The following is an 18,371-nucleotide window of genomic DNA, read 5'->3' as shown; positions in this document are numbered from 1 at the left end:
CTGAACAGGACGTCAGCCGACCCGCACGCCGACACCTGGGCACGCGAGTGTCCGCGGAGGCTGACGAGCAGACGACCCCCAGCAGAACTTTGACCCACAACAGGCTGAAAAGTGTAAGTTTAACACAGCCTCTCTTGCGCGCAAAAATATTTTTTCCTCGGGTCCTTTTTTTTTTGGGTTTTTTCTTTTTTTTTCTCTTTTTTCTGCTGGCGGGAACTGAAAAATGGGATCAAAGCTTAGTAAACGATCCCAGAACGAGAGAGATTTATATTCCCTAATCCTAGAAATCCTATCTTCTAACAACTTTTCTTTTTCTAAAGGTAACCTTTCAAAAACTAACCTGAAACGTTTTATAAAATGGATTCTCTGCCACTTCCCAGATACTAATACACAGACTATTACCTTAGACTCCTTTTGGGATACAATTGGGACCACGATATATAAGTTTCAAACTAACCAAGACTTTTCTGTAACTCGGTTTTTACCTATGTTCCACGCTATAACTAAAGCTGTAGAAAAAACTAACAAAAAGATTTTAATCTCAGGGCTAACTTCTGTCGAACGAAACGAAAAGTTCTTATCTCACTTAACAGAAGCGCCTATTTCAAATGCTAATGGAGGAGATAACACCCCCTCCACCCTGGAATCCAGCACTCCGCTGGGTCCTAGGGTCCCGCCATCTGCGCCGCAACCACCCGACCCCAGGGCACCCACGGCCCCTGCCCACCCCCTCTTCCCCCCCGCCTTCCCCTCGGGAGCCACACCCTGCGCGCCTCCCTGCTCTGCGTTATCTCCGAGAGCATCTGCGCCAGTTCCCGCCGGGACTGACCCAAACCCCACCCCTCCCCCTGCTCCCCCCGACCCTACTGGGGCCACCCCCACCCCCCTTGCCGTCCCTCCTGTCCCTGCCGCGTCCGCCCCCACTCCCTCCCCCGCCCTCGCCCCCCCCCGCTACCATCGCGTCTTTCCCTGCCCCCGGCATCATCCCTGCTGCGGCACGGGATCAGCCCCCCTGGGTACCCGTGCCCCCCCCCACCACCGCGCTTTTGCCTGCCGCCAGAATCGTGCCCGCCGCACCCTCCCTCAGTCCCGCCGCCTCCTACATCCCGCATACCCCCTGCCCCCATACCCTCGCTGCGCAACCCCATACCCACGCTCCGCAGCCCCCGGTCAGGACCCCCCAGACTTCCCTCAGTTCTGCCCCCCCTCCCCACGCCCCCCAGTCCTGTGCATGCTGTATCACGCATTGCACGGCCACCCCGCCATGTGCCACGTGTAGCCACGTCCTGCCATGTGCTGCCTTATACCCGGTCCAGCCACAGGCACCTCTGCCAAATGCAGCTCCAGCCAGCCATAAGAAACATAAGGCACGACCTGATAGCTCTCACTTCTCGTCATCTGATGACAGCAGTGACAGCGATTCTGATTTGGAAATAGAATATGTTGATCCTTGGGCAAAAATAAAAATGGAAGCCACACAGGCAGGGGACTGGCAATTAGCTCAGAGAATTACTGCCTTTCCAGTAGAATATAAGAAGGGGAAAAAAGGAGGTGCCACTAATAGAAAGACATGGGAACCTATTACAAATAAAGAACTTGTGCAATTAAGAAATACAGCCACAGAACATGGTAGAAGTTCACATATTTTTAGAAATTTCCTAGAAGCTACGTTCTCAGCACATGTTCTGGTACCCCACGATATTAAAAATATTGCCCAGTGCCTCCTTTCTCCCGCCGAGTACATGCTTTGGGAAAGGCATTGGAAAAAGCAATTAAAAACATTATCAGATAACTATGCTGCAGATGCTGATAAGCCAAATTTTACACTCGAACAGCTGGCTGGTGAAGGGGATTTGCAGAAACCCTCTGACCAAGCTGATACTTTACCTAAGGCAACATTACAAGACGTGGCTATAGCAGCAAAAACCTCTTTATTTCTCACCCCAGATGATTCTACCCCCACCCAATATTTTTCTACTATCAAACAAGGAATAGATGAAAGCTTTATCAAATTCGTGGATAGAATTAAGGATGCTCTGGAAAAACAGATAGAGAGCACAGAGGCAAGAAAAGAACTGTTGTGTAAACTTGCCATGAGTAATGCGAATGAAAAATGTAAAACAATTCTGAGAGCCTTACCCTTGGACATAGAACCTACCATAGAGCAAATGCTGGAAAGCTGCACACGCCACCTGTCCACTGAAGATACAGTGGCACAAGCAGTTACTAAGGGTGTTGCAGAAGGAGTTTCTAGTGCATATGCAGTAACAGCTTCTAAAGATCAGGTCCGCTGCTACCACTGCGGAGATTTTGGACATTTTATAAAGGACTGTCCAGAGAGGTCACCTCCCAGGTACCCTCGCAATTTCCACCAAAGGCCCCAAAATCAGCAGTACTATCAGCCGCGTCCGGGAAACTTCCATCGGAGCGTGGTGGGGCCCCACGCAAGGACACCAAATCAAAGGCCATCCAGACCCAGTCACGCACCATCCCAGGAGATTCCAGACCACATGAGGAGGATCCAACACACGGAGCAATACCAAAGGGAACGCGCCGTCAGCTGGTAACTGCACTGTCCATTGACTTTAAAAATGACAATGTTTATCGTGTTCCCACAGGCAAACGTGGGCCAAAAGGAGGTCCTTCTAACATCCTAATTATAGGTGATTCCCTCCATAGCCCAAAGGAAATATTTGTTGTTCCAGAAGTACAAACAGTGCACCCGGGACAAGAAATCTTTGTCCAGGTGTACTGCACAGACTTACCATATTTTCTTCCAAAGGGTACCCCATTTGCACAGGCCTTTCTACTCCCTAAGAATCACAGGGAACAGCTTCCTCTCAACCCCACAGCAATGTGGATACAAGTTGTGGGACCGAGTAAGCCTGTCATCGAGTGCGGTCTTACCTGCAGAGGAGAGAAGTTCCACCTACCAGGGATGCTGGACACCGGTGCAGACGTGACCATCATCGCCCGCTCAGAATGGCCAGCACACTGGGAGCTACAACCTGTGGCAGGCATGATTACAGGGATCGGTGGAGCTACAGTTTCCATGCGGAGCAAGAACAACATCCTCGTCGAAGGGCCTGAAGGCAAGTTGGCAACCATCCGCCCGTTCGTGGTAAGGGCCCCCATCACCTTGTATGGACGGGACATTTTATGTCAGTGGGGAGCCTCCCTACGTATTCCCAGTCCGGATTTCTAACTGGGGCCACTGAGGAGCGCGCACTGCCAGACACTCCTCGTCTCACCTGGAAATGCCATGACCCGATCTGGATCGAGCAGTGGCCCCTCTCTAAAGTCAAACTGCGCGCACTACACGCCCTTGTGGATGAACAGCTCGCCAAAGGCCACATCGTAGAGACCACCAGCCCTTGGAATTCTCCAGTCTTCGTACTACAAAAGCCTGGAACTGACAGGTGGAGGCTCCTCCACGATCTTCGAAAAATCAACGAGGTCATCGAGGACATGGGTCCCCTTCAGCCTGGCCTGCCCTCACCATCGATGCTGCCTAGAGACTGGACACTTGCTATCATTGATATTAAAGACTGTTTCTTCAGCATCCCGCTGCATCCCCAGGACGCTCCACGGTTTGCTTTCTCCGTTCCCTCTCTTAACAGAGAGGCTCCACTCAAAAGATATCATTGGCGTTTTCTTCCACAAGGACTAAAGTGCAGTCCAAGTATATGCCAGTGGTATGTTGCTCACATCCTGTCTCCTGTTCGGAACCTATTCCCAGGTGCGATCATCCATCACTATATGGACGATATCCTGGTCTGTGCACCAGAAAAAACGTACTTGGACAAAGCGGTTAAAAGGACTATTGAAACCATAGAAAAGGCAGGATTTGAGATCCGTGAGGACAAAATACAGTACACCAACCCATGGACTTACCTTGGACTCCAGATCCGGGAAAGGACCATCGTACCCCAGCAGCTCGCCATCCGAGACGACCCAAAAACCCTGAGAGACTTACACAGTCTGTGCGGATCCATCAACTGGGTACGTCCACTGCTAGGAATTACAACAGAGGACCTCGCTCCACTGTTCAGCCTTCTTCGGGGCAAGGAGAATCTGGACTCTCCATGCACTCTAACACCAGAGGCCCGAGATGCCATCACCAAGGTCCAGGAAGCCCTGTCTTCACGCAAAGCCCATCGTTTCGAGCCCAGCCTGCCTTTCCAGTTCGTCATTCTGGGAAAAGCACCTAGGTTCTATGGACTGATTTTCCAATGGGACACTCAACTTCGAGACCCTTTACTAATCCTGGAGTGGATCTTTACAAATAACCAACCCACAAAAACCATTACCACCTTCCAAGAAATTATGGCACATTTAATAAAAAAGGCTAGAACTCGCCTCCGTTCCCTTGCAGGGTGTGAGTTCACATGCATATATTTGCCAATGACCACTGGAGATCTGGAACATTTGCTCCAGACCAATGAGAGTCTCCAGTATGCCTTAGATAGCTATACAGGCCAAATTTCAGTGCATATCCCAAAACATAAGCTTTTTAATCGTGACGTGACATTTCATCTGACTCCAAAATTAGTCCAAAGTAGGACACCTCTCAAAGCTCTAACTGTCTTTACAGATGGCTCAGGGTCATCCCACAAGTCGGTAATGACATGGAGGGACCCTAAGACCCAAAATTGGGAATCTGACATAAAAATAGTGGAGGGATCTCCACAGATTGCGGAGTTAGCAGCTGTTGTCAGAGCCTTTGAGAAATTCAAAGACGAACCTTTTAATCTGGTCACAGATTCAGCTTATGTTGCTGGCATAGCTATGAGAGCAGAACATGCTCTTCTCAAAGAGGTTTCCAATCCAAAGTTATACCAATTGATTTCCACATTAACACGCTTAATTTCCCACAGAAAACAACCTTACTATATAATGCATGTGAGGTCACACACTGACCTCCCAGGTTTCATTGCAGAAGGGAACAGGAAAGCAGACACCTTAGCCATGGCAATAGAGACTGCTAATGTCCCTAACATCTTTGCCCAGGCAAAGTTGTCACATTCATTTTTTCATCAAAATGTGCCTGCCCTTATCAGAATGTTCAAGCTCTCAAAAGATCAGGCAAAAGCTATTGTTGCCACATGCCCGAACTGTCAAAACTACCAGATACCATCTGTGGGGACGGGAGTCAATCCCCGAGGTTTAAACAGCTGCCAGCTGTGGCAGACAGATGTAACCCACTTTGCACCTTTTGGAAGGTCAAAGTACGTGCATGTATCGGTTGATACGTTCTCAGGAGCAGTATTTGCATCAACACATACAGGAGAAACTGCACAGCACACCATAAAACATTTTCTCCTCGCATTTGCCACCCTGGGAGTACCAAAGGAGATCAAAACAGACAATGGACCTGCCTATACCTCTCGTAAGTTAAAAGAGTTCTTCAGTGAGTGGGGAATACAACACAAGACAGGTATACCTGCAAACCCCACAGGACAATCCATCGTGGAAAGGACACATCAAACTCTCAAAAGAGTCCTCAATCAGCAACAGAGAGGAACAAAAATCACCTCTCCAGTTGAAAGACTCTGCAAGGCTCTCTATGTCATCAACTTCCTGAACTGTACAACCTCAGAGCCTGATCCACCCATACTTCGCCACTTTGCAAATACCACCCAAGCAAAGCTCACAGAGAAACCACCTGTGCTGGTGAAGGACCCAGAAACACATAAAGTCTCGGGACCTTTCGAACTCATTACCTGGGGAAGAGGATATGCGTGTGTTCTGCTACCATCTGGTCCAAGATGGTACCCAGGGAAAAACATAAAACCATACCTAGGCACTGCAAATACCACTTCCACAAGCAGTGACAAGAATCCTCCTGAGTCAAACACAAGACCTCCTCAAAACCAGACCAGCTCGGCCTGGAGACGAAGACGTCGCCAAACATCCACAAGTGGAGGAGACGACTGTCCCATCACACAGCAGCAGACAAACCAGAAAGCTGAACAACATTCTGTGGCATCAAGCCCTAGGCCAGGCACAGCCTGAAAACAAAACTGTTCTCTGAATTAGATGTTATTACCCTTTTTACCCTAAGAAACCCTATTATCCCTTTTATCTACCCTTACCAAAAGCCTCTAACTTTTACCCACTCCCCCACCCTTAGCACAATAGAAAAAAAAACAAACAAAAAAACAGTAAAAAACCTAAAAATAAAAGGGGGGAGGTGGAAGGAACAGAGGAAAGGAACAAGAAAGGAACCCTAACCCTCCCCTCCTACCATAAAAATAACAAATTTTGCTTATATTCCCTATCAGAAGCCCCACTCCTGCCCAAAGATGAAAAATATCTCCGTTGGCGCTGTCCTCACTGCCGCCTGGATGTTCCTCACCGTGCCATGTGCCGTCGGTTGGATCGGCCCACAGCCGAGCCATAATGTCTGGGTAACCTTAGCAAGAACATTAAAACAGGATAACATGTGCTTATCCATGGGGAGCGTTGATAACCCACTTTCCACATGTCTAGTAGGAATTCCTTTTGTAGCCGATGATTGGCCCGCCTATAATTCAGAGCTTCTCCGCACCACAGGTAAGAGACCCCACCAGGTAGAAACTTGGGACCAGTGGACAAAAATACTGCCCAATGCTCTTGAGGAACCTCAAGAATTGGATCTATTGGGATCCTCTAAGGCCACCTTCTGTGTCAAATTTTACTTTAGACGTCCAAAGAATAATTTGCCTGAAATTGATCTGAACAAAAACACATACCGAAAAGACATATCACCAATTAACAAAGCCTACAACCCTCACGATTGGTGTAATTACACTGCTCGTGTGATCTCTGTGTCCTCTCTCCATCCCAAAATCCTACCCAAGGGAACGTTTCTCATCTGTGGTGACAGAGTATGGGCTGGGATCCCCTCCCGACTCCAGGGAGGTCCCTGTACCCTAGGAAAGCTGTCTACCCTTACTCCAAATATCACCTTGTTGCACAATTGGAAAAAAGAGAGCGAGTTAAAACGCCGCAAAAGGTCCTACACAGCATTTGATGAAAATTGCGATCCCAAATTATACGATTGGAACAAACCTAAAAAGATAGCGGTCTCTATATTCCTACCATGGGTAGCTGCAGCTAAGGCCCTGGGTGACATAAATCACCTTGGGTGCTGGCTCAGTAAGCAAGCTAACGCTACTTCTGCTGCCCTGAGTGATCTCTTAAAGGAAGAAGAAACCACAAGACACGCCTCACTCCAAAATCGAGCAGCGATCGACTTCCTGCTGCTTGCCCACGGGCATGGCTGCGAGGACTTCGAAGGGATGTGCTGCTTCAATCTCTCTTCACGCTCGGAATCCATCCACGCCAACACCCAGAAACTGAAGGGACTTGTGAAGGACTTAAAAGTAGAACAGACCCCAGACTGGGTCAATGATCTCTTCGGTCAATGGGGATTAACGGGATGTGTTGCATCTTTGGTTAAGGGAATGTTGTGGATTTTTCTTGTAATTGTCATCGTGTTACTTATGTTCTCATGCCTTGTCCATTGTTTTAAAAGAACCATAGGGAACGCCTTTTTTCTAAATACAGAAAGTGGAGTTGTAGCAGGCACAAGGCCTGCAAGGCCCTGGCGGTCAGAAGCCTGAGCTAGGAAATACCAAAGTCAGCATGACTAAGGTTTTAGAAGACCCCTCTTCCGCCTTTCGGACCCTGTTATCTCTCTGTAGATCCATAGGCCACTTTTTCCCCTGACCCTTACTATTGGACAGTTTTCAATCCCCCTATAAGGTATAAAAACCCCTAACTCTGCCCGGTTCGGCAGAGGAGAGCTGTCCCTGGACCCTTCGCGGAGACCCCAATAAAGGAACCCTGCGGAATCCACACAGCGCTGCTCTTCTCTCTCTGCGTCTGCTGCGGCTATACCCAGGGTGACGGCCCCAGGCATGCTAAAAGAGCTGAAATCACTAAAGAGCTGAGCTGCAAATCACTATAGCTGCCTGGGCTGCCTGAACCCCCGCTGGGCGATCCTGGACCCTCGTTGAGCTATCCTGGACAACCGGCCTCCCCGCTGGGCTTCTGCCCTGGGGGCCATACTCCAACACTGACCAAAAGAATGAAGTCAAAAGTAACAACTTCAGGCATAGGTCAGGGCTCTCCCCTGCAGGGCAGTGTATGGCTGGATGAATATTAAAATCAGTACACAAAAATGTGCATGAAACAACTGCCTTGAGATCTCCATATTCAAAATTAGTATTGCAAATATATCCACCTGGTTATGTGAGCCTAAGTTAGCCTTTATTTTTCATTCATCTTACCTTTTTCTTTTCTAAAAAGGAAAAATTCTACTTAGTCACCAGCATGTCCCTTATACGTGTATGTTACAATGTTCATTTTATGCTTGCTCTGCTTTATTGATACAAAGGCAATATCCTTTCTGTTGTATTATGAAATTTTTCTTACCATGCTTTTAACACTGTGATGAAGAAATTTACTATAGTAGGCAAATTTCTGTAAAGTAATACTTAAAATGATTAAGCCAAACAATTTTGAACATTCACCTTGAGGGTTGCCAAAAGTCAAAATAATCCTAACAAACTGCAACAAAGATGTCCTGGATTTAGAACATAACATTTAATTCCCTCTGCTTTCATCCAATAACTGTCAAAACATTTGCAGTTCTGGCTTGGAACAACAAAAGCTTTTGCAAAGGAACTCTTCTCCTCTGACCATGCTCCACTTCACTCTTGTCTTTCAAAAAAATAGGGCAGACACATTATTTAAGACACTAAGTTCAAATGCTGAAAATTCACAGGCATTCAGCAAGTTTTCAATCCACCTCACTATCCACTTATCTAACCCATAATTTGCCAGTTGGTCTATTAGGATTTCAGAGGACACAGAAGGAATCCCAGACCATCCTGTGTTTTAAGTAGTGTCTGCAGTACCCTTTGAAAGGCAAAAAGGAGTTAGAAGTAGCAGCTGAATTACTGAAAACAGACTGTATTGATCTCTGGTGTGAATCCTGTTCCCTATTTCTTGATCCTTGTTACCCTTGTCTGATATTCATCTACAAAGATATTTGTGAGATTTCTGCTGATTTTTGTTTCTCTTCTAGTTGAATTTTAAGGGCTAATCAAAAATACACAGGACAACTATTGCTGTCTCACCATGCTTCTGTTGGTAACTTTTAATAGTCTAAAGAGAATGCCAATAAGGACTGGACCAAAACATGATCCTAATAGTCTTTGTTACAGTAATGTCTTTTTCTGTATCTGGAGCTTTTCTGTGTAACTACTTCTAATAGTATTTTAATAACATGAATACTATTAAATGCTTCTGAAAATAAAGTTTAAGTTATCTCTTAAGAAAGATCTTTGATAAGAGAATAGAAAAGTCTAGAAGAGGTTGCTGGAGTCTCGTAAGTTTATATATTTGTATATTTCTATATAAAGAGGAGGGGGTAATGCTGACTACATATTTACAGAAACATGGTGGAACTGATAATCTAATCATGCCTAGATGCAAGGAAAGCTTCACCTCAGCAAAATAACTGAGTGTATGTCAGTCCATGGAGCCTGACAGAAGGAATCCATGGATGCTGAGAAAGCTGGCTGATGAATTTGCAAGACCACTCTTGAATATCTTTGAAATGATGTGATGATCAGGAGAGATTCCCCATGATCAGAAGAAATAAGTGTCACATTCTTCTTCAAGAAAGGCAAGAAGGAGGATCTAGGCAACAGGAGGCCAGTTCACAACAAGGTAATGGAGGAATTAATCTTGGAAACAATTTCCAGATACACTAATGCCATTAGGAGTAGTAAACATGAATTTATGAAGGGGAAATCATGCTTAATAAGCTAAAAAATCTTCTTCAATGGTGATTAGCTGCGTGATAATCTTCCCTTAGATGAGGGAAGAGTGGCAGATGTTCACCTCAACTTTAGTAAGGCTTTGAACACTGTCTTCTGGGATTCCTTCCCCTCAGGTAAGTCCAAGCCTCCGGGACTGAGTTTGCTGAGATATTTTCTGCTCTTTTTTTTTCCCCCTGTTCTTAGAACAGCTGTCTTTCTCTGCAGTACCAAGTTTCTGGCTGTAGAAGCAGGTGTTGAAGTTTAAAATGCTGGCATTGTAAAATTATGGATTGTTGAGCTTAAGGTTCCATGTTATTATCCTTCATGACTTACTGGATAAGCTTTATAGGTGATCAATAACCCTTCTCCTACCAAAGGGGGACACTAATGAGAAAGTAATGGTCAAGAACAGGACCTGTCCCAAACTACTGTACAGGCTGTCCCCACATGCAGGCTCAGGTGAGCAAAGAGGACAGTGTGAATGGGTCTGCTGGCCTCAGTGTATTTCCAGAGCCTGCTGATTCCATGGTGCAGGGCTGACACACACACAGACAAAATCCACAGTGTCAGAGAAACATTACAGCACTGAGAACTTGTGGATCAAATACCTTGAACAGGTATGGAGGAAAGTCAAAGCAGCAGATCTCTCCTTGGTGTTCAGATCAACTTACTGCTATACTCTGCTCTTCAATGCAAAAGAAGCAAAAAAATTAAGAAATAAAGACCATCATTTGGGACTCAAACAGTAACTGGACCGGACCTTTCCACTCAAAAAACCTTCATTAAAGGCTATGTCTGCTTTTACTGAAAATTTAAAATGATTTGTTACACAGAGGAGGTATGACCAAATGATGTAATAGTCTCTGGTCTTAGAGACCATATGACTGCCCATAACAACTTTGATTTTGTTCATAAATGTTCTGCACACCAGTCTGAAATCCAGTGTATGTTGTGACTAAGCTAGACAAATACCAGAAATACTTGTATGAGATTATACATACACATGACTCTTATGCAAACTCCTTATGGGAGCCAAAGGAGAATTTTGAAAATAAAAAAACCTAAAAGCTGTATCCATCCTGAGGAAATCTGATAGCAATGAAGGCAAGGCAGGGGTATCAGAATATTTGCTAGGAAACGAGCATTTGTTTATACACACCCATCATTACATCAGCTGTTGCACTGCAAGTCACTATTAATGAGTTTTGAGAAAAGTGGGTTTGTCCTTGACTGAGATGGTTCCAAGATTTATAAGGGCTTCCTAATTTCAAAACTGACGCTCAGTAGCTCTAAAATGTGTGCATAAGAAAACCATGAATAGTAAGTCATGAGGTGTAATAATGTGAAACCTTAAGTAGGCTACTGCTCAACAATCCATAATTTTATAATTCTAGCATTTTAAACTTCAACACCTGTTTCTACAGCCAGAACCTTGGTACTACAGAGAAAGGCTGTCAGCTGTTCTAAGAAGGGAAAAAAAATATATTAATAGCAAACATCTCAGCAAATTCAGTCCCGCGGGTTGAGACTTAAAGGACTCTAAAGAATTCTGAGGGTTCTGAAACCAGAAAGACATCCATGCTAATCTATTCCAGAAAAAATAAGACTAACAGAATCTCGTGTCAGAATCTAGTGGCATGTTACTGAAACAAGGAACACTTACAAACAAAACACCAGTTTCAAGATCTCAGATTATGTGAATTTTATCATTAGCAAAAATAAGTTTTAAAGGATGCAGAGATGCAGTAATTTGTCTCTTTTGTGCCTGGTAATTGTCAACATGAAATTGTTGGGAAAAAATATCTTTCAAAGACCTGCTTAGTAAATATTGACCATATATGAACTCCAGTTCCAATACCAATGCTGTTTCAGAATTCCCTTAATTCTCAATTAGAGTGTACCATACCATAAACATTAACACTGAAGATACTAATTTACAATAAATGTGCCAAGCCAAAAAGGAATTAGAAGAAAACATTCTTATGGAAATACTTCAGCGTTTGAGGCTTTTTACTATATTCTTCTCTGCAGATAAGGTATGCTAAGTATGGGTATGATCACTTATGACAGTTCCCTTACCATGGTGTGAGGAAATCCTTTGTAATGCCTCCACCAGAGTATGATAACACAGATGTAAAGCAATGTGATTTGAGAGACCTCACACAGCTTATACAATGACAGAATGGCAAAATTAACAGAACACAGAAATTTAACATTTGGCTGAACTGACAATGTTGGGAACAAGGTTTCAGATTCATTCCAGAAAGCAAGAATGCTTCTGTATTGCAAAGATCCTATATAAGAGACAGGTTTCGTCTGAACCTTAGGAAAACTGTGCCAGTGGCAGATAAAAAAAAATAAATTAAAAAGTCACAAACAAGACTATAAATCACAGAATGCAGGAAAATCATCAGGTGCACAAGACAGCATGGTACTATTACAGGTAAAGATACAAAAGTTCAATTTCTCCAAGAAAATGGTACAGATTAAAAAAACCCAAAAAAGATAAAGAAAAGTAGCACTTTTGATTTCATAAATAACCAATTAATTTTATACTTGCAGCTCCAAGCAGCTTACACTTTCCCCTTCAATCTTTTCTAGGGAGACATTGGACTGGTGCTGTGGTTACTTCTTCAGGCAAAACATCCCAGTGTTCATCATCCCTGAATCTTGTCTTTAGAAGTTACACCTGTGACAAGCAGAAGCAAAACTGAGGGAGGCAAAAGGCTTATACATCCCCCGGGATAAACTCAACTCAGCTTTTGTAGCTTTTCTAACCTTATTCAGCTGGCAGTAAACCCCCATACCCAATTCTTAATTAAACTAATTAGCTGGCAAACAAGGGACCAAAGAAACACCAAAGTGCTTCTTGAGCAAAATCAACCAAAAAAACTAGCATATGGCTCATGTTTAAGTTGCCCCACTGCATTTTACAAGACTTCCAAAATAGCTACACCATGCAACATCATTTATATAATGTGAAATTATATAAATGATAGCCCAGTGTCAAATACTGATTTTCAAATTATTATTTGCAAATATTACTGCCATATTTTCATATTTTGTAGCACATTACCCTATGTTTACAAAAACTACAAACTTCCCTTTGTCAGAACACATCATTTATTTATTACACATCATTAAGTATATGCCTGAATAGGATTTTTGACTGTGTTAATCACCCTGAGGCCATGCAATCATAACAAAATGAGGTAATTATAAAATCACATTTGATCTGTGGCTTTAGATGAAATGCATGTTTCTCAATAAGAAATTTTGGAGTATTGTAAGATTCTAGTACAATCTTCTGAGCAAATGCAATTTAAATGTGGAAGAGGATTGATGATACAGGATAACAGAAATATTTCTGCATGGTGACAAAAGAAGGTATCTTTGTACAGTGTAATTGCCTATGTACACAGTTACATTAAGAGAATACTTAGGTAAATGGACACGTAGGGACTTTATTACACAAAAGCTGAATTAATTGGTATTAGTTGGCAAACAATAAATTAGTAGTAGCAGCAAGAGTCCTCTGCCCCCTTATTTTATTTAACGTGTATGATAGTCATGATAGGATACTACTGTTCCTCAGTCATTCTGCTCTCTGGAGGGAGCAAACAGAGATGGAACAGCAGGAAAATAAAACATATGCTAACAAACACTGAAAAGTCCAAGACACAGGAATGTAAAAGCAACAGAAAAACTAAGAAAAGAACTCAGAGCTCAAAAAATATTTTTTTTTAGGTATGGTGGTATACACCAGCTGATCCTAATGTACATTTTGATGAAATATTTGCATAATAGAGTGGGTTTGAAAAATGCAGGGAAACTTTGACACATTCATACACTGAAATCTGCTCCCTGAAACAGCTGCCTTCTCTTGCAGACAGAAATAGTGCATACAGAGAAAGAAATCTCTCAGCTACATGTTCTTTCATGCTTTTTCTGCTTAGTCTAAGAAAATACTCATGGTGAGTTAGAACAAGTTCATTCATCATCTTAAAAACATTATTTCATTAAAACAAAATACAGTGGATATGACTTTGAGACTGAAGAGTACTTACTATATTTTTGGCTAAAGAACTAGAGATGAGTCAAAAGGAACTTCATGTCAGTACCCTGCCCCAAGCAAACAAAACAATCAGTGTATTTTACAATCAAGCTCAAGAGGAAGATGCTGCTTGCTCATAACTCCCTAGACAGTTTAGAGCACGTGCAGACTTTCCACACTCACACTCTGATATTTCTATCAGCACCTCTGGTGAACAATCACAAGTTGATTCTCCCAGTTGCCAGTGGGAGAATCCATCTGGCTCAAACGCTGCTAGGCACACTAGCATAATGCCATTTCTCTGAGCAAGGTATTAATGCTCCGTTAAGAGCTCTCTGACTGATTTTCTGATACATTTTGCATTAGAAACTGTCACCAGTCCCATAACAACACTCCCACTCTCTGTCTGTCTGGTGGGCAGAATGTCAAAAAGAAGAAGACAGACTAGATGGCTCTTACCATTTTAAGCCTTCCCCCACAGGCAGGCAAACAATCAAAAAATTCTATTTAAAATCTTTACAGATATTTTCTGTGAACCACACAATTGTCATTTCCAGCTTGATCACTTCCTTCTCCTCTCATGTACATTAAATACATGTATTTCAAATGAGACATCCATATTCTAACCAGTTTTAAATATGCCACATACAGAGAAAGGAAGCAGTGTTTTCCTAGGTTGGAACTACAGAAAGAGCCTCCCCACTTCTCACAGAATAGAAGAATAGCAGTCAGAATAAAAACAGCTTCAATAAGCAGCATCACCAACAAAAACTTTTTGTTACGCAGTCATGAAGTAAAGTAATGCCTGCCCAAGCTTATGAATATTTCCTCAGTATTATGTTATAGAAATTCTATTTTAAAATAAAATTTATGTTTTCCTAAATTTCCAGTGTGGCTTAATTACCACAAGAGAATTATTTTTTCATCCTACAAGTAAATACCATTGTGTTAGTTATGATCATTGATGATTAAACCACAAGGATTTTTTTTTAGATGGTCACATGTGGTCTTTTTTCTCATCTTAGGCTGAATTAATTTGGCATCGCAACTGTAAAAGTCAGGAAATTTTACCTTACTGGAAATTATTCTAGAAATTCCATTTTTTCTGAACATACTTGGGGCTAAAATCACACTTTTATCTGCTTGCACAATCCTGTAACTCAAGGTTTACTCGTGCACAGTGCCTATAGTATTTAGAATCACCATCCTTATGTGGCAAGATTTGTCAAAAGCAAGGGAATTAATTTGTTTATCTTCTTGACTCAGGAATGACTAACAACTCCACTGCCTAAAAGTTGAGAATTGAAAAAAAACCCTGTATATTGTGCTCGAATAGATTTTTTTTCCCCCTAGCAGATGCATCTGACACTCCCTCATTGTGCAAGTAAGCCAAGCCAGATGAAAAGCAAGGGAAGAACACTGTGTAACCTTGTCCTTGATGAACCCTAAAAGAGTCAACAAAAGTATTGGTGTAGTTGGAAAGTCTGGCCATGCTGATTAACCTGAAAGGAGCAGGCACTTCACTGATACACTTTTCAATCTCCATTACACAGATTAAATAATACTGCTGAAGTTTGACTGCAAAGCAGAGGACAAAAAAAGAAAATTCACTTTGTTTTGATGACGTTGCTGAATGCTTATCTGGCTGCTCTGTCACCATATCTTGTTTAGTCTAACATGAAACTACTCTTCTTGCCAGAGAATAAAAACTCCTACTCAAGTCTCTGACTCTGATACAATCTAAAAATAATATTCACTATCAGATATAAAGCTCAGAGAGAAAAGGTATATTGAAATGGAGAAGAAATTAACATCACAAAAACTCACACCTGAGTAGCATTCAAATAGTTTCCAACATCTTAAAGCAAATTTTGGTTTGGTCAAGTCTACAGGAAGCTGCAATCCTTAGAAAACAATATTTAAAATGAGCTGGTCATTGACAAGGCCCCCACAATCTGGCTGCATTTGTGGACTGCAATTCTGACAAGCAACAAGACCTTAGCCCATGCAAAGATCTGCACAGAGAACACAGAGAACTTTCAAAAATGGCAAAATAAGATAAAGACCTTAAATAAAAGTGCCTACTGAGGCTAGTGTTTCTGTCTTGGAAGCTTTGGCTCCTTTTGAGTAAGATATGAAAGAGATTTGTTTCTTTCAGAGTTTATTTTCAAACTTGCTAACTACAGACTCTTAAAAAACGGCAAGATATGGAACCAAAGCCTTCAAACAGTAGAGAAAATATGTTCATTTGCTTTGTTTTAATGAGCTTGCATGGCAAATTTGGGAAACCTGAGTTTCAAGAGAATAATTTTAAAGTGAGTAAATTTATTTGATATCTGAGTAGAGCATATTCACAGAAGACATTTTTTGTCTCCTTTTGTCCACCTACTTTAGGGTTTTGTTGGTTTGGTTTTTATGATGATTGTTAAGTTGTAAATCCCAGGAATTCCTCATCTTTCATATTTTTAAAATAATACATATGACAGAAGCAAAACAGCTTATAATATATTCACAATTATTCCTAGCTATTTACAAGATTCTCGTATGAGAGAACATATATTTTGCTTTGGGAAAATTTTTTGTTTTGTTCATGTGACACAGAGGGCATGATGTTAGAAATATTGCATTCAAAATCCACAGCAGGGGAGCTATATACATCATTAATTCAAAACACTATGTCTTCTGTTCTGCTCATTTAGAGGTAGTAGCAGTTCTGTGAATCAGTGCCATTCACATCCTAGAGAGTCCTGGATTCACCTAGCTTGGGGGGAGGAGCTATATATCCAAACTGACCCTGAGAAAGTTTTCACATAATTGTGTCTGTAGGAACACTCTAAATAAATAAATTTTTTTGGGAAACTCTTTGGTCCCCAGTACTCTGTCAAAGTCAAAATGTTCAGAGAGAAGTTAAATCATGAAGCAACCACATCTGCTAAAAAATTTGTCCTCTGCTTTAATGTGGATTGTTTACATGCTTATTCAGAAATCTACACTAGTCTGGAAAGATACTATGTGCAGGAATGATGATGCATGTTTAAAAATCCCAAATAAATAGAACTATTTATCTAAACATAATTATACATATACATAGCTACACCCATAACCACTTGGCTTCCTTTCTTTTAGCTTGCCTCAACTTTCAACAGTTTTGTCTTCAGTAGCCATGAGAGCCATAAACCACATATGTACAACAACCATTTGGTGATAAGGGCATTGTTTGAATTCTTTCACTTATTTAATTTGAATTATTGTTAATTGTATCTAGTTGCACAGGGTTATTCTCTCTTTAAATACAGATAACAGGATTCCATTTTATTTTCCTCATCACCACTGCAGCTGCTAGCATGTCCTACAAGCCACAGTGGAGTGTGCAGAAAGCTTTTCACACCAGTGCTGTTAGTAGAAAGCTACAAATCTCCACCCAGTAATATTTCCTGACAGAACCCACAGCTTCAGTCCTAAACTAAGAATGGTCAATCGCTGGAATAATCTCTCAGTTCAGAGATTAAAGCCCTGACAACGTAATTCCATTGCTGTACAACTTCCACATGGGGAAGGAAAGAACCTTTTGGCAGAGACCAAGCACTTTCCAGAGTAAAAATGTCATTGTTTACTCCTTGCCTTTCAACTCCAGGCAGAGTTACCAAGCCTGCTATGCTTGGACAATTGCCTGGTGGTTTGATCAGCCTGAGGCAAGCAGGAGGTGCTTGAAAGCTCATCCAGATCCATTTGTGATACCACAGTTTATTTTCTGTGCAAAGAACAATTGACAGTTACTTTAGTTGATTTTTTGAGGTTTTTATATTTAGATAATCTTTTGCACTGTTTTCCTTCAGCAGTGCAACTAGAGGAGAAAATATGAAAGTTGTTCTTTTTGCTGTGGCAAAGACTCAGATGCACAATATTTGGCCTAGCTATAGTTCCAAAATATCCTAATGTGGACATAGCTTTTACTGGCAAAAGAATACTAGTTAATGTCACAGTTTGCTGAATTAGGCTGAGCAGTTTTTCAATTATTTATACTTTTTCCATTTCTACAAGGTTTCAGCTGTCCAACAATTTTCCTAACCCAAGTGTCCTTTAAATAAATATGCTCCTCAGCAACAAAAAACAAATCCCAAGTCAGGCCCAGATCCAGGGTAAAATTTACACCATTTAAAGTCACTTCCTAAAGAGATGGCTGGACAGAGTGAGTACTAACTTAACAGAGTATGCCTGTATCTCCATTTCTGCTTCCAGGCTTTGTGTTAGAATCTTTTTTTTTTTTTTTTTTTTTTTTTTGGGAGGGCATACAGTAATGGTTTTCTGCCATAAAATAAGTATTTCCACATTAGAAACCTTTCACTTGTCTCTCCTGAAGCTTTTTCATTTCACTCCTGGATATTAGACATGTATGTGCATTGCCAAATTGTAAAACCAACAAGATGCTTCCCCATCTTCTTCAATTACATTTTTCAAGATAAAACACAGGTGCAATGATGATGATAGTTTTTTGAATTTAG

At 42.0% G+C, this 18,371-nt stretch overlaps 1 protein-coding gene across 3 annotated transcripts in view; it reads right to left on the bottom strand.

Annotated features, from left to right (window-relative positions):
- Nucleotides 1-12,549, bottom strand: part of ABI3BP (ABI family member 3 binding protein) — a 161,549-nt gene extending 149,000 nt beyond the window's left edge. The window contains exon 1 of one of the 3 annotated variants that reach the window (XM_064410698.1): nt 12,372-12,549. In XM_064410698.1, the coding sequence (XP_064266768.1) occupies nt 12,372 (1 nt within the window). In that variant the 5' untranslated portion in view covers nt 12,373-12,549. The remainder of the gene's footprint in view (nt 1-12,371) is intronic. The other 2 variants (XM_064410709.1, XM_064410708.1) reach the window with 2 other exon arrangements.
- Nucleotides 12,550-18,371: the final 5,822 nt, after the last annotated feature.

The sequence above is a fragment of the Passer domesticus genome, chromosome 2, assembly GCF_036417665.1.
Source record: "Passer domesticus isolate bPasDom1 chromosome 2, bPasDom1.hap1, whole genome shotgun sequence".
In the NCBI taxonomy this organism is placed as follows: domain Eukaryota; kingdom Metazoa; phylum Chordata; class Aves; order Passeriformes; family Passeridae; genus Passer; species Passer domesticus.
Note: the sequence above shows the minus strand (reverse complement) of the source record. Positions and strands in the feature narration are given on the sequence as shown.